General features: G+C 41.3%; 1 protein-coding gene across 1 annotated transcript in view; it reads left to right on the top strand.

The window, feature by feature from the left end:
- Positions 1-14,871, top strand: part of DNAJC12 (DnaJ heat shock protein family (Hsp40) member C12) — a 43,973-nt gene that overhangs the window by 12,326 nt on the left and 16,776 nt on the right. Inside the window, exons 2-3 of the mRNA XM_032138340.2 lie at positions 3,099-3,177; positions 14,620-14,759. Coding sequence (XP_031994231.1) covers positions 3,099-3,177; positions 14,620-14,759 — 219 coding nt within the window. The remainder of the gene's footprint in view (positions 1-3,098; positions 3,178-14,619; positions 14,760-14,871) is intronic.

Here is a 14,871-nt window from a genome sequence, read left to right as displayed (position 1 = left end):
TTGCTTGGGCCCAGGAGTTCAAGACCAGCCTGGACAACATGGCAAAACCCCATCTCTACAAAACATACAAAATTAGCTGGGTGTGGTTGCCTGTGTCTGTAGTCCTAGCTTTTTGGGAGGCTGACGTGGGAGGATTGCTTGAGCCCAGGAGGTGGAGGTTGCAGTGAACAGAGATGGCACCACTGCACTCCAGCCTGGGTGACAGAGCAAGAAGCTGACTCAAAAAAAAAAAAAAGGTATGTCCTCAAGGATATAACCTGTTCTCTTGGGTATATTCCTTGGATGAGGAATAAAAGGATTTTGACTTTTTTACTTTTTTTCTGTAGTGATAGAACGTTTTTCAAAGAGAGTTTGTAAGTATTTATAAATGACTTACTAATTTAAAAATGCTTACTACTACACTGTATAGAATATTTAATACTTTAAAATTTAAAAACAAGTCTAATTCTCAGTTTTATTTGTTATATAAGTAGGTTATGGTGACTGATGGTTAAAGACAGCACCCAGGAAGAGGAAACACATAGTTAATTACAGTTCCTAACAGGAAGTCATCTTTTCCTATGTTCGAAGGTGTTCTCAGAAGTTTAACAAAGAAAATAATAGAGTTATTAGTCTGGGTTTTATACATATGCCTATCTAATACAGCCTGACTGTAAAAGTGAAGACATTCCTTATGAGAGTTGACTGAGGATGACACGGAACTGGTACAAATATGTTTCTACCATGAATCTTATGACAAAATTCAGCTGAGTTGCTTGAGATTTAATTTCTCAAACAAGAGCTAATTTATTTTCATTAATTAGTGGTTAGTAAATATGGAAGCCCATGAGAATTTCCTAAGCCTGATGAATTTGGCCATAGGGCATGGTGACACATGCCTGTAATCTCAGCTCCTTGGCAGGCTGAAGCAAGAGGATTGCTTGAGCCCAGGAGTTCTGGGCTGTAGTGCTGTGCCAACGAGGTGTCCACACTAAGTTCAGCATCAATATGGTGACCTCCCGGGACTGGGAGACCACCAGGTTGCCTAAGGAGGGGTGAACCTGCCCAGGTTGGAAATGGAGCAGGTCAAAACACCTGCGTTGATCAGTAGTGGGATCGTGCCTGTGGATAGCCACTGCACTCCAGCCTGGGCAACATAGCAAGACTGTCTCTGGAAGAAAAAAAAAAAAAGAAAGAAAGAAAAACAAAGTTTGACTGCTAAGTGAACAAAAAACTCAGCTCTTTTTAGTAACTAGCTGAATGACTTTGGACAGGTTACTTAACCAACTATATTTAATAATAGCCACTATTATTGAGTTCTTATTATGATCAGGTTTTGTGTTAAGTGCTCTACTTATATTATTCATCTGATGTAAAGATGAGTAAACCTAGACACATGGATGTTATGTAATTTGCCTAAAGCCTTGTGGCAGAACTGGGATTTCAAACCAAGCCGTCTGCCCAGGTGCAGTGGCTCACGCCTATAATCCCAGCACTTTGGGAGGCTGAGGTGGGTGGATCACCTGAGGTCAGGAGTTCGAGACCAGCCTGGCCAACATGGTGAAACCCCCATCTCTACTAAAAATACAAAAATTAGCCAGGCGTGGTGGTGGGCACCTGTAATCTCAGCTACTTGAGAGGCTAAGGCAGGAGAATCACTTGAAGCCAGGAGGTGGAGATTGCAGTGAGCCGAGATCATGCCACTGCACTCCAGACTGGTTGACAGAGTGAGACTCTGTCTCAAAAATAAAAATAAATAAATAAATAAATAAAATAAATAAAATAAAATCAAGCAGTCAGATTGTAGAGCCACATAACCACTATTGTTTCCTGCTTCTGTCATTACAATTACAATTAATAAAGCCAAGTCTTAATAATTCATGATAATAGGGATTAGATGGGTAAGTGAAATCAAATCAAATCATTGATGCCCCTCACATCTCATTTTAGTTTGGGCTGGAGTTTCTGTTTTCCCAATCAAAATCTCTGATGAAGCTCCTAGTTGGTAACAAAATTATCAGGTTTGAATTACCTTCTTTTTCATTTAATTTTGAAATTCTTAACATAAAAGAAAAAGACCAAAAGACAGGAAGAAGGAGCTTTATAATAGATAATTTATAAATTATAACTTATAATTCAGAGACAGTTATCCTTGAGTAATGGTGGCTAAGCATCTTTGAAGAATTTGGATATTTTATATATTCCTAGGAGAAACCTACCTGACCATTTTGGATATTTACAATTTATTTTATTTTATTTTTTTTGAGACAGACTCTCACTCTGTCACCCAGGCTGGAGTGCAGTGGTGTGATCTTGGCTCATTGCAACCTCTACCTCCCAGGTTCAAGCGATTTTCCTGCCTCAGCCTCCTAAGTAGCTGGGATTACAGGTGCCTGCCACCATGTCTGGCTAATTTTTGTATTTTTAGTAGAGACGGGGTTTCACCATGTTGGCTAGGCTGGCCTTGAACTCCTGACCTTGTGATCTGCCCGCCTCAGTCTCCCAAAGTGCTGGGATTACAGGCGTGAGCCACCACGTCTGGACTGGATATTTAAATATTTTGAGCTCATAGGTATCTTGGGCCATAATTTAAATTAAGTAGTTAAATTGTCATCACAATGACTATTTCAATAGGAGCGTTTATTGGATGCTTTCTGAATTTTATTATTGAGGAAATTATTTCTTAGAGGAAAAAGTCAAAATAGAAATATAAGGATCAAGAAAAGTTGGGTTGATCATGGCTGTTTTGGCGGGGGGATTGATGCCCCAACTTCTTCCTTCATGCCATTTAAGTTTGACCTTTTTTTTTTTTTGAGATAGGGTCTTGCTGTGTTACCCAGGCAGGAGTGCAGTGGTGCCATCACAGCTCACTGCAGCCTTGAATTCCTGGGCTTAAGGGGTCCTCCTGCCTCAGCCTTCCAAGTAACTGGGACTACTGACGTGTGTCACCATGCCCAGCTAATTATTTTATATTTTGTAGAGACGGTCTCGCTTTGTTGTCCAGGCTGGTCTTATTCCTGGCGATCCACTTGCCTCAGCCTCCCAAAGTGTTGAGATTATAGGTGTGAGCCGCTGCGCCTGGCATGACTCCTTATTTTAAACATTGATTTTTGTTTTAGGTTGAACAAATCCTGGCAGAATTTAAAGTCAGAGCTCTGGAATATCACCCAGACAAGCATCCTGAAAACCCCAAAGCTGGTAAGTATTTAATAAAGGCTATTTCTCAAGAAAATGAGTAGTATATAGAACCAAAAGCCAGTGAATAGTAACTTAATTTTCTCTTGTCTATTATACTCAAATGTATTCTTTCTTTGCATTATTGGATGATAGAAAGGGAGAGGGCTGTGCAGGATCTTTTCTAATAGTAGTCGTTTAAGATCTATTTTTCTTTCTGCTATACTGTGTTGCTTTGTGGTTTAAAATTCTTCTAGTTCATGCTTTATTTCACCAGCTATTGAGTGTTAACATAACTTAAGTATATTTGTAACCAGGTGGTTGTCTTTTTTTTTTTTTTTTAAGACAGAGTCTCTGTCGTCCAGGCTGGAGTGCAGTGGTGCAATCATGGCTCACTGCAACCTCTGGCTCCTGGGCTCAAGCGATTCTCCTGCTTCAGCCTCCTGAGTAGCTGAGACTACAGGTGTGCACCACCATGCCCAGCTAATTTTTATTATTTTGTATATTTTTAGTAGACAGGTTTTCACTATTTTGGGCAGGCTGGTCTCGAACTCCTGACCTCCAAGTGATCCACCTGCCTTGGCCTCCCAGTGCTGGGATTACAGGCGTGTGCCCGGCTAGGCGGTTGTCTTCATGAGAAACTTGTTGTGATTTCTTCATTACTGGGGACCTGAATATATCCATATATTCATACTTTTGTTTCTTTCCTTCACTATCACTTAAATATGCTTATTCCTATCCAAGCTTGGGAAAAATATGAACAAACCAATAATCCTTCTGCAACCTGTCTCTCTTCTCTACTTTCCTGCCTTTCTTCTTCTCTTCAGACCCAGACTTCCTGAAAAGGAAGTCCACAGTTGATGTCTCGATTTCCCTTCTCGGTATTTTTCCATTTGTTCCACTCTGACTTCCCTAGTTTCTCAGAAATAGACCAAGGACTGCCTGAGTATCAAATCTAGTAGTTACCTTTTGGTACTTATCTCCCCTGAACTTGCATCAAAATTTGGCCCTGTTGACCATACCTTCCTCCTTGAAACAAAGTTTTTTTCTCTTAGCTGTCAGGATACTATGCACTCATGGTTCTGCCCCAGCCTCTTTGGGCTGCTTTCTCTCAGTCTCCTTTGTGACTCCTCTGTTGCCCCAAGGTTCCCTCCTAAGCTCTCTTCTGAGCCCACTCCCCATTTTCCCCTGAAGCCTTGTCCAGGTCTGTAGCTTAAATCACCAGCTCTTTTGATGGCTCTCAAATCTATCCTTAACCTAGTTCTCACTCCCCATCTTAAGACTGTAGTTTTGACTGCTTCTGGGAAATTTCCATTTGGAAACATTGCAACTGTCAAAAATTAGACTCATTATTTTCCTATCACCCCCTCTAAAATCTTGCTTATTTTTCTGTGTTCTCCCATCTCTATGAAGGACACCACCATCCATTCAGCTGGTGTCATGGAAGCCTTGTCTCCTTCCTCTCCCTCATGTCCATATCTGGGAAGTTGCCAAACACTGTTGATTTACCTTTCTCATTTCTCTCCACTGTATCCTCCTCGATTCATGCTGGGTGCCATTGCTGTAGGTAAGCCCCCATCGTTTCATGCCTGGATTGCTACAGCATTCTTTAAGCGCTTCTCATTGCAGATTTTTCTTTTTAATTATGGAAAAAAATATGTACAAAAAGGAATAAAGAATACTCTAACAGATGCCCACATATGTTCCACCCAGCTTAAAACTTTACCAGTGCAGTTGAAATCTCTTTTGTTTTCCTACTCTGATTTTATCCTCAGGGTAGGTAATATTATATCTTAATTTTTTTTTTTTGAGACAGAGTTTTGCTCTTATTGCCCAGGCTGGAGTGCAATGGCATGATATTGGCTCACTGCAACCTCTGCCTCCTAGGTTCAAGCGATTCTCCTGCCTCAGCCTCCCAAGTAGCTGAGATTACAGGCATGTGCCACCACGCCCAGCTAATTTTGTATTTTTAGTAGAGACAGGGTTTCTCCATGTTGGTCAGGCTGGCCTCAAACTCCCATCCTCAGGTGATCTGCCCGCCTTGGCCTCCCAAAGTGCTGGATTACAGGTGTGAGCCACTGTGCCTGGCCTTATATCTTAAATTTGATGGTTATGTTTACTATATGTGTATAGATGTGTGTATATGTGATTTTTCTATAAGGATAATATCATACTAAGACCTGTCTATAATTACACATTGCACAAATCCAAACTCTTCTTTATTTAGAAAATGTTTTCCTTGGCCGGGTGCGGTGGCTCACGCCTGTAATCCCAGCACTTTGGGAGGCCGAGGCGGGTGGATCACCTGAGGTCGGGAGTTTGAGATCAGCCTGACCAACATGGAGAAACCCTGTCTCTACTAAAAATACAAAACGAGCCAGGTCTAGTGGTGCATGCCTGTAATCCCAGCTACTCGGGAGGCTGAGGCAGGAGAATTGCTTGAACCTAGGAGTCGGAGGTTGCGGTGAGCAGAGGTCACGCCATTGCACTCTAGCCTGGGCAACAAGAGTGAAACTCCATCTCAAAAAAAAAAAAAAAAAAGAAAAAAGAAAATGTTTTCTTTGTCTTAAGGTGCTTTATTAATTTTCTCTAGAAATCATTGATTCCTTTGATTTGCAAAAACAGATCATTTTTCTATATGTGAGGTCATCTTTTTTAGATATTTAACTATTGCTTCTGCTCATTTGATTTTTTTCCCCTTTTTATTAACTTGTTTAATGTACCATGAGCAAATAATAAGTGTGAGTTTGATAAATTTGTGCATATATATAACCAGGTCAACCACTGCCCAGACAGATGTGGAACATCTTCAGCACCCCAGAAATCCCTTTTCCCTTCCTGTTCAAAGTCAGCACCCTCTCTCGTTTTTTGATCTCTATCACCATTGACTAGTTTTGCAGTTTTGGATTTCATATACATAGAATCACACAGTATGTACTCTTTTGTGTGTAGCTTCTTTCGCTTTGCATTATGTCTGTGATGTACTGTGCAGTAGTCCATCCTTTGTCATTGTTGAGCCTTTAGACACAAATACCTTCATGCTGTGTACCTTAATTCTCCATCCCCTTTTGCCCTCCTTCACCATGCCTAGAATTTCATGTTTCAGCCACTCAGAACTACATTACTTCCTTCATGTGCCCTGCTCTTTCTACACTCCAGCCCTCTATGCTTGATGCTTTCTGCCTGGAACATTCCGTGGCTCATACACGTCCCTGACTACTTGGCCAGGTTGTGCTTCTGTGTCAGGTCTCAGCTGACCATCAGTTGGGAAGTCCCATGTGTCCCACCTAACAAGAGCACCCTGTACGTCAGGCAGCAGACTGTGTGTCACACTGTTTCCTTATTGCATGTTTGCTTATGGTCATTCTGGAAGCTCAGTAAGGCAGACGCCCTGCTTGTCTTGTTCACAGTTGTATGCCCCTAGCATGGCACTTACTGAAGAGGATGCCTATTCTGCACAATTTCTTGAATAAGTGAATGCATAAACATTTCTTTCTTTTTCTTTTTTCTTTTCTTTTTTTTTTTGTGTGTGTGTGACAGTCTCACTCTGTTGCCCAGGCTGGAGGGCTGTGGCATGATCTCAGCTCACTGCAACCTCTGCTTCCCAGGTTCAAACAATTCTCGTGCCTCAGCCTCCTGAGAAGCTGGGATTACAGGTGTGCGCCATCATACCTGGCTAATTTTTGTATTTTTGGTGCAAAAGGGGTTTCACCATGTTTGCCAGGCTGGTCTTGATCTACCGACCTCAGGTGATTTGCCTGCCTCGGCCTCCCTAAGGGCTGGGATTACAGGTATGAGCCACCGAGCCTGGCCCAAACATTTCTTTTTCTTTTTTTTTTTTTTTTTTGAGACGGCTTCTCACTCTGTCGCCCAGTCTGGAGTACAGTGGCGCTATCTCGGCTCACTGCAAGCTCTGTCTCCCGGGTTCACGCCATTCTCCTGCCTCAGCCTCCCGAGTAACTGGGACTACAGGTGCCCACTACCGCACCTGGCTAATTTTTTGTATTTTTAGTAGAGACGGGGTTTCACCTTGTTAGCTAGGATGGTCTCAATCTCCTGACCTCGTGATCCACCCGCCTCGGTCTCCCAAAGTCCTGGGGTTACAGGCGTGAGCCACCATGCCTGGCCCCTGGCCCAAACATTTCTTTGGGGTTCATATTAACTACCCGTCTGAACTGGAGTTAATATTAAGATAGGTGTCCCTGCATAAAATTATAAAAATTTAGGTCAGGCACAGTGGCTCACGCCTGTAATCCCAGCACTTTGGGAGGCCGAGGTGGGTGGTTCACCTGAGGTCAGGAATGTGAGATCAGCCTGACCAACATGGTGAAACTCTGTCTTTACTAAAAATACAAAATTAGCCAGGCGTGGTGGCACATGCCTGTAATCCCAGCTACTTGGGAGGCTGAGGCAGGAAAATTGCTTGAACCTGGGAGCAGATGTTGCAGTGAGCCGAGATCGTGCCACTGCACTCCAGCCTGGGCAACAAGAGTGAAATTGTGTCTCAAAAAAAAAAAATTATAAAAATTTGATAAACACTTAAAAACCACCACCACCCCAGGTTATTCTTTAACTGGGTTCTTTTCAGTGAAGCGTGACTGTGAGTTGTTTCTCTGTCCCTGACAAACAATTTTTATTCAGGATACATGATGAATCACTGTGTAATTATTGCCATTTCTAGTTGCCATAGTGATGGGGGGTTTCATGTATTGGCTGCCTCAAGGCGTCTTGTTCAGAGAAACACTGGACTGTGTAAATATTGTTTAAAATGAAAAGGTACACAGACATCAATATCTTCTCTAGTCAGGCATGCATTTGATATATGATTCAACCTTTGGGTAGAGGTTGTTTTTTAATCTAAGTATCCGTTTACTCAGTTTTCATTAATACAACTTTCTGAACGTTTATGTGGATCTTTACATACTTGGATGATTAAGGTTACTGATGAAAATATTTCAAATGTATATACGAGACAGGATCTCGCTCTGTCTCCCAGGCTGGAGTGCAGTGGTGCGATCTTGGTTCACTGCAGGCCTCAACCTCCCAGGCTCAAGCAGTTCTCCCACCTCAGTCTCCCAAGTAGCTGGGACCACACATGTGCGCCACCACACCTGAGTAATTTTTTTGTATTTTTAGTACAGACAGGGTTTTGCCATGTTGCCCAGGCTGGTCTCAAACTCCTGGACTCAAGTAGTCTGCCTTCCTTGGCCTCCCAAAGTGCTGGGATTACAGGAATAAGCTGCTGTGCCTGGCCAGACTATTTCAAAATCTCTTTTTTCATTTTTTGTTTTTTTGGGGGGTTGGAGTCTTGCTCTGTCGCCCAGACTGGAGTGCAGTGGCACAATCTCAGCTCACTGCAACTTCTGTCTCCTGGGTTTAAGTGATTCTCTTGCCTCAGCCTTCTGAGTGGCTGGAACTATAAGCATGTGCCACCACGCCCAGCTGATTTTTTTATTTTTAGTGGAAACGGGGTTTCACCATGTTGGCCAGGATGGTCTCAAACTCCTGACCTCAAGTGATCCACCTGCCTCGGCCTCCCAAAGTGCTGGGATTACAGGAGTGAGCTACTGCAACTAGCCTCAAAATATCTTTAAAAATTCACTTGGATACTGAAGTTTAGCTTGACAGAAATCCAGAATATAATGGACAGATTTTGAAATGTATCTAATTAAAGCAAAAAGCTAGACAGTAGAGGAACTTTGGGTAGGATAAATTAAACTCATATCTATACCTTTTTCGTCCACTAAATATAGTCTCAACTGTTGCTATTGAAATTACTGATGTGGTAGCATGATGGAGTAGTGGATATAAACACAGGCTTGTTTGTCTGGATTGCTCCCATTCCACTTACAGTCTAGTTGACCTTGGGCAATCTCTCCAAGCCTCAGCATTCTCATAGGTAAAACAGGTAGACTAGTAGTATATTACTTCATGCATCTGCTGTGAAGTAAATGAGGAGTCCTGCATGTGGAAAGTGCTTAATGGATGCTGGCAATTTTAATTTAGTGGATTGTCTTTCCTTGCTTTTATGTAGCAGCCCAAGGTAAACATTTAACATGATGGGATAGTTTTCTCTTTTTATAAGTAATGATTAGATCATTCTTTTATTCCCTAAAAAAAAAAAAAAAAGTAAATCTAAGGCCACCAGAAATTCCCTCCCCTCTCCAGATGTGGGTGCTGCATACAGGACTGACTTTGCTATAGAAATAGTATCACTGAGCCCCAGAGCTCCTGGCTGGTGCTCATGCCAGCGCTTTGTATGGGTGACAGTAACTGTTTCAGATTAACACTTTATTAACTTCTCCATGGCCATGAAGAAAGTAGACTTAAGGCCGGTGTGATGGCTCACACCTGTAATCCCAGCACTTCGGGAGGCCAAGGTAGGCAGATCACATGAGGTCAGGAGTTTGAGACAAGCCTGGCCAACACGGTGAAACCTCGTCTCTACTAAAAGTACAAAAAATTAGCTGAGTGTGCTGGTGGGTGCCTGTAATCCCAGCTACTGTGGAGGCTGAGGCAGGAGAATCACTTGAACCCAGGAGGCGGTGGTTGCAGTAAGCTGAGATCGTGTCACAGTGCTCCAGCCTGGGCTATAGAGAGAGACTCTGTCTCAAAAAAGAAAGAAAGTAAACTTCAGACTAAATTAAGAACCTGTGGAATGGTATTTTTGTTACTGATGTGCAAACTTCAAGGATATTTGGATATTAGAAGAAGGGGAGCAATTTGTCCTTTGTTAACTAGCATCTTTTAATGTCTCAATTTTTTTTACTTTACAGTTTTTACTGTTTTTCCCCTATAATAAAAATAACATAATTAATAAATAATGTTGGAAGAAAAAGTCTGCTTTTATCTTTCCCTCATAGGGAACCACTATTTACAGTTGGTATATTTTCTTCCAGATTTTTTCAAAGCATATTTTGACATCATATTATTATTTCTTAAGTAATTGTAAATGGCATACATTTAAAATGTGACTGTTGTAATACAAATTCTATTGTGAAATATGAATTTAAAATAACCTCTATATTTTGAAGGTAGACCCATGAGTTAAATCAGAATGTCTCGCAAGACTTCCAGCATCATTTGCTCCTATAAGCTTACAAAATGAGATCTCTCTTCCCAGAACTGGCAAGTGTTTACCTTGCATGACTCATTTGATTAGTTGCTACATTAATGGAAAAATATAAACCCAAACTCACTCTTGTTAAATGTGGTGAAGTGGATGGAACAAGAGAAAGGTCGCATTATAGGAAAGATAAGGTTTCTTTTTTCTTTCTGCTTATCAACTGTTGTTGAGGGACTCACATCAGAATAATTCTAAGCAGCTTCTTTCATTCCAGGAATTCTAGAAAGTGAAGCCAACAATGATGTGAAAAGAGAAGGTGACTCACAGATAAATACATAAATCTTTACAAGCACCACACGAGTAGCAACTGGCATGTGCATCCTTGGTGGTAATTTAATAAGCTTTTTATTCCCATTGGAAAAAGTGACGTTTCATTTATACAATGAGACATTTACATTGTCGTCAGCAACAGGAAGGATTGCTTTCACTGGACCAAGCTGCTATGGCAAGATACTTTTATTTGTTCATTTGTTTTCCTGTAGCTTTCAATAGCCTCATCTTTTTTTTTTTTTTTTTTTTTTTTTGAGACGAAGTATTGTTCTTGTTGTTCTTGTTGCCCTTGGAGCGCAATGGTGTGATCATGGCTCACCAAAACCTCCACCTCCTGGGTTCAAGTGATTCTCCTGCCTCAGCTTCCCAAGTAGCTGGGATTACAGGCATGCACCACCACGCCCAGCTAATTTTGTACTTTTAATAGAGATGGAGTTTCTCTATGTTGGTCAGGCTGGTCTCGAACTCCTGACCTCAGGTGATCCGCCCACCTTGGCCTCCCAAAGTGCTGGGATTACGGGCGTGAGCCACCGTGCCCAGTCTCATTTAGCATATTTTCAAGACTCATTCATGTTGTAGCACATATCAACATTTCATTCCTTTTTATGGCTGCTGAATGATAATTCTTTTATGTGGATATACCACATTTTGTTTATCAATTCACAGTTGATGGACATTTGTGTTATTTTCACTTTTGACTATTATGAATAATGCTGCTATCATATACAAGTTTTTGTGTGGACATATGTTTTCAATTCTCATGGATATATACCTAGGATTATAATAGTTGGGTTATATGGCAACTCTGCTTAATATTTTTGAAGAACAGCCAAACTACTTTTCATAGTAGTTTTCATATAAAGTGAGTATGTAGTAGTAGTTTTCTACTATTATAGTAGTAGTTTTCATATAAAGTGGCTATATAACACTCTACATTCCCACCTGTCATGTGTGACAGTTCCAATTTTTTCACATTCTAGACAATTATTATCCTTTAATTTTAGCCATCCTAGTAGGTATAAAGTGGTATCTCACTATGGTTTTGATTTTTATTTCCTCGAGGACTAATACTGTTCAGGATTTTTTCAGGTGCTTATTGGCTATTTGTATATCTTCTTTGGAGAAGTGTTCATTCAAGCCCTTTGTCCATTTTGCATTTGGGTTATTTGTCTTATTATTGAGTTGTATATGTTCTCTATAAATTCTAGATATGAAGTACCTTATCAGATACATTATTTGCAAATATTTTTTCCCATTCCATGGCTTGTCATTTCACTTTCTTCATGGTATTCTTTGAGGCACAAAAGTTTTAATTTTGATGTAGTCCAATTTATCTATTTCTTCTTTCGTTGCTTGTGCTTTGGGTGTCATATCTAAGGAATTCTGGCCTAAGCTGAGGTCACAAAGATTTATTCCTATGCTTTTTTTTTTCTCAGTTTTTTATGGTTTTAACTCTTACATTTGGATCTGTGATCCATTTGAGTCAATATTTGTTTATAGCTTAAGGTAGAAATCTAAATTCATGCTTTTTATATATTGACATTCAGTTGTCCTAGCACCATTTGTTGAAAAGACTGTTTTTTTCTTCATTAAATTGTCTTGGCACTCTTGTTGAAATCAATTGGCTGTAAATGTAAGGATTTGTTTCTGGATTCTCAATTCTATTCCATTTATAAGTATGTCTATCCTTATGTTAGTACCACACTGTTTTCACTACTGTAGCTTCGTAGTGTAAGTTTTGAAATTCAGAAGTGTGAATTCTCCAACTTTGCTCTTATTTTTTTCAAGAGTTTTTTTTTTTTTTTTTTTTTTTTGGCAATTCTGGGTCCCTTGTATTTGCAAACAGATTTTAGGACTAGATTGTCAATTTCTGCAAAAAAGGCAACTGGGATTTTGATAGAGATTATGTTGAATCTGCACATCAGTTTGGGGGGTATTATCATTTTAGCAATAGTAAATCTTTATGAACATGGGATGTCTTTTCATTTATTTAGATCTTCTTTAGCTTCTTTTGACAATATTGTGTAGTTCCTTCTTTTGTTCAATTTTTAAAAAATATTATATTCTTCTTGAATCTTTTTTTTTTCTTTAGAGACAGAGTCTCGCTCTGTCACCCAGGCAGGAGTGTAATGGCATGGTCTCAGCTCACTGCAACCTCCGCCTCCCAGGTTCAAGTGATTCTTCTGCCTCAGCCTCCTGAGTAGCTGGGATTACAGGCGCCCACCACCACACCCAGCTAATTTTTTTTTTTTTTTGTATTTTTATTAGAGACGGGGTTTCACCATGTTGGCCAGACTGGTCTGGAACTCCTGACCTCATGATCCGCCCACTTCAGACTCCCAAAGTGCTGGGATTACAGGCATAAGCCACTGGGTCCAGCTCTTGATGCTCTTATAAATGGAATTTTCTTAATTTCACTTTCAGATTGTTCATTGCTAAGGTGTAGAGACATCACTGATATTTGTATATTGATTTTTTATCTTTTGGAGACGGAGTCTTGCTCTGTCATCTAGGCTGGAGTGCAGTGGTGTGATCTTGGCGCACCGCGACCTCCACCTCCCAGATTCATGCGATTCTCCTACCTCAGCCTCCCAAATAGCTGGGATTACAGGCGCCCGCCGCCATGCCTAGCTAATTGTCTTCTTGCTATGTTTTCATATAGGGGAAACAGAGTGAGCAAGTTATCTGGGTTTCTTTTATTAGGGCACCGATTCCATTCGTGAGGGTTCCACCCTCATGACCTAATCATATCTCAAAAGCCCCACCTCCTAATACTATCATTTTGGGAGTTAGGAATTCAATATGTGAATTTTTGTTTGTTTGTTTTGAGACGGAGTCTTGCTCTGTCGGACAGGCTGGAGTGCAGTGGTCCAAACTCAGCTCACTGTAAGCTCTGCCTCACGGGTTCCAACGATTTTCCTGCCTCAGGCTCCCGAGTAGCTGGGATTACAGATGTGCGCCACCGTGCCTGGCTAATTTTTTTTGGTTTTTTTTTTGAGATGGAGTCTTGCTCTGTCGCTCAGGCTGGAGTCTAGTGGCACAATCTCGGCTCACTGCAACTTCTGCCTCCCAGGTTCAAGCAATTCTCTGCCTCAGCCTCTCGAGTAGCTGGGAATACAGGCGCCTGCCACCACCCCCAGCTATTTTTTTTTTTTTTTTGTATTTTTAGCAGAGATGGGGTTTCACCATCTTGGCCAGGCTGGGTCTTGAATTCCTGACCTCGTGATCCACCCACCTGGGCCTTCTGAAGTGCTGGGATTACAGGCGTGAGCCACTGCACCCGGCCTGTGTATAAATCTTGTATTCTGCTCTGCAGGAAGTTTTTACTTCCCTGAGGAGCAGAAGAGACTTTGGAGGTGTTTCTAACAGAGCCATAAAAGGTTTCTATTATACGCCATCTGGTCGAGCAGATTAGTGACAAGCTACCATTTGTCCCAGCATCTACCATGTTTATTATACTTAAAGCCTCTCGTTTCTCTTACGACAAAAAGCAGACCAGCATCCTTAACATGACATCTCAGGCCCTGGTTAATTGAGCTATTGTCTATCTACTCTACAGCCCCATCCCTCATTGTTCTTCCCCTAGCCTTGTGTCCTCCAGTCACAATGGCAATCCCTACTTCCTCTAAGTCACCGTGCTCCTTCCTGCTTTATAGTCTTCAGTTTTACCGTCCCTCTTGCCTAATTACTGCCCTGTCTCACACCCAGCACTAAAAAAGGTAGTTTTCTTCCTATAAGGTGGAATAGTATTTTTTCAATGTTTACAAATGTTTCTTTCCCCTGCTAATAATGTCTATTATTCACATCTGTGTCATCAGCACCGAGAGTAGCGTCTGGCACATGACTGAGGCACAATACAGGGAAAGGATAAACTGTGCCAAGCACTTTACATCCATGATCTTGCTTGTCCTTATGATACCCTTTAGAAAAGCTTGATGAGGTAAATTGGCCCAAGGTCACATAGCTATTAAGTGGGAGAGTCATGGTTCTAGTAAGATCAGTTGGATAGTTTTGGAGTTTAAAATATCCCCTCCAAGAGAGAAGTGCTCATTTCTTGATTTGTTTTCCAGTGGAGACTTTTCAGAAACTGCAGAAGGCAAAGGAGATTCTGACCAATGAAGAGAGTCGAGCCCGCTATGACCACTGGCGAAGGAGCCAGATGTCGATGCCATTCCAGCAGTGGGAAGCTTTGAATGACTCAGTGAAGATGGTGGGTTTCTTGCTGGGAATGACGTGAATTTGTGAAGCTCAGGATGCCTGTGGATTAGACTCATGTAGTAGCTTAAAGAGTCATTAGGCGATAGGAGGGAGAAAACCAAGAA

This window comes from Hylobates moloch, unplaced genomic scaffold (genome assembly GCF_009828535.3).
Source record: "Hylobates moloch isolate HMO894 unplaced genomic scaffold, HMol_V3 SCAFFOLD_3, whole genome shotgun sequence".
NCBI classification, from domain to species: Eukaryota; Metazoa; Chordata; class Mammalia; order Primates; family Hylobatidae; genus Hylobates; species Hylobates moloch.
This window is presented reverse-complemented; position numbering and strand designations above follow the sequence as displayed.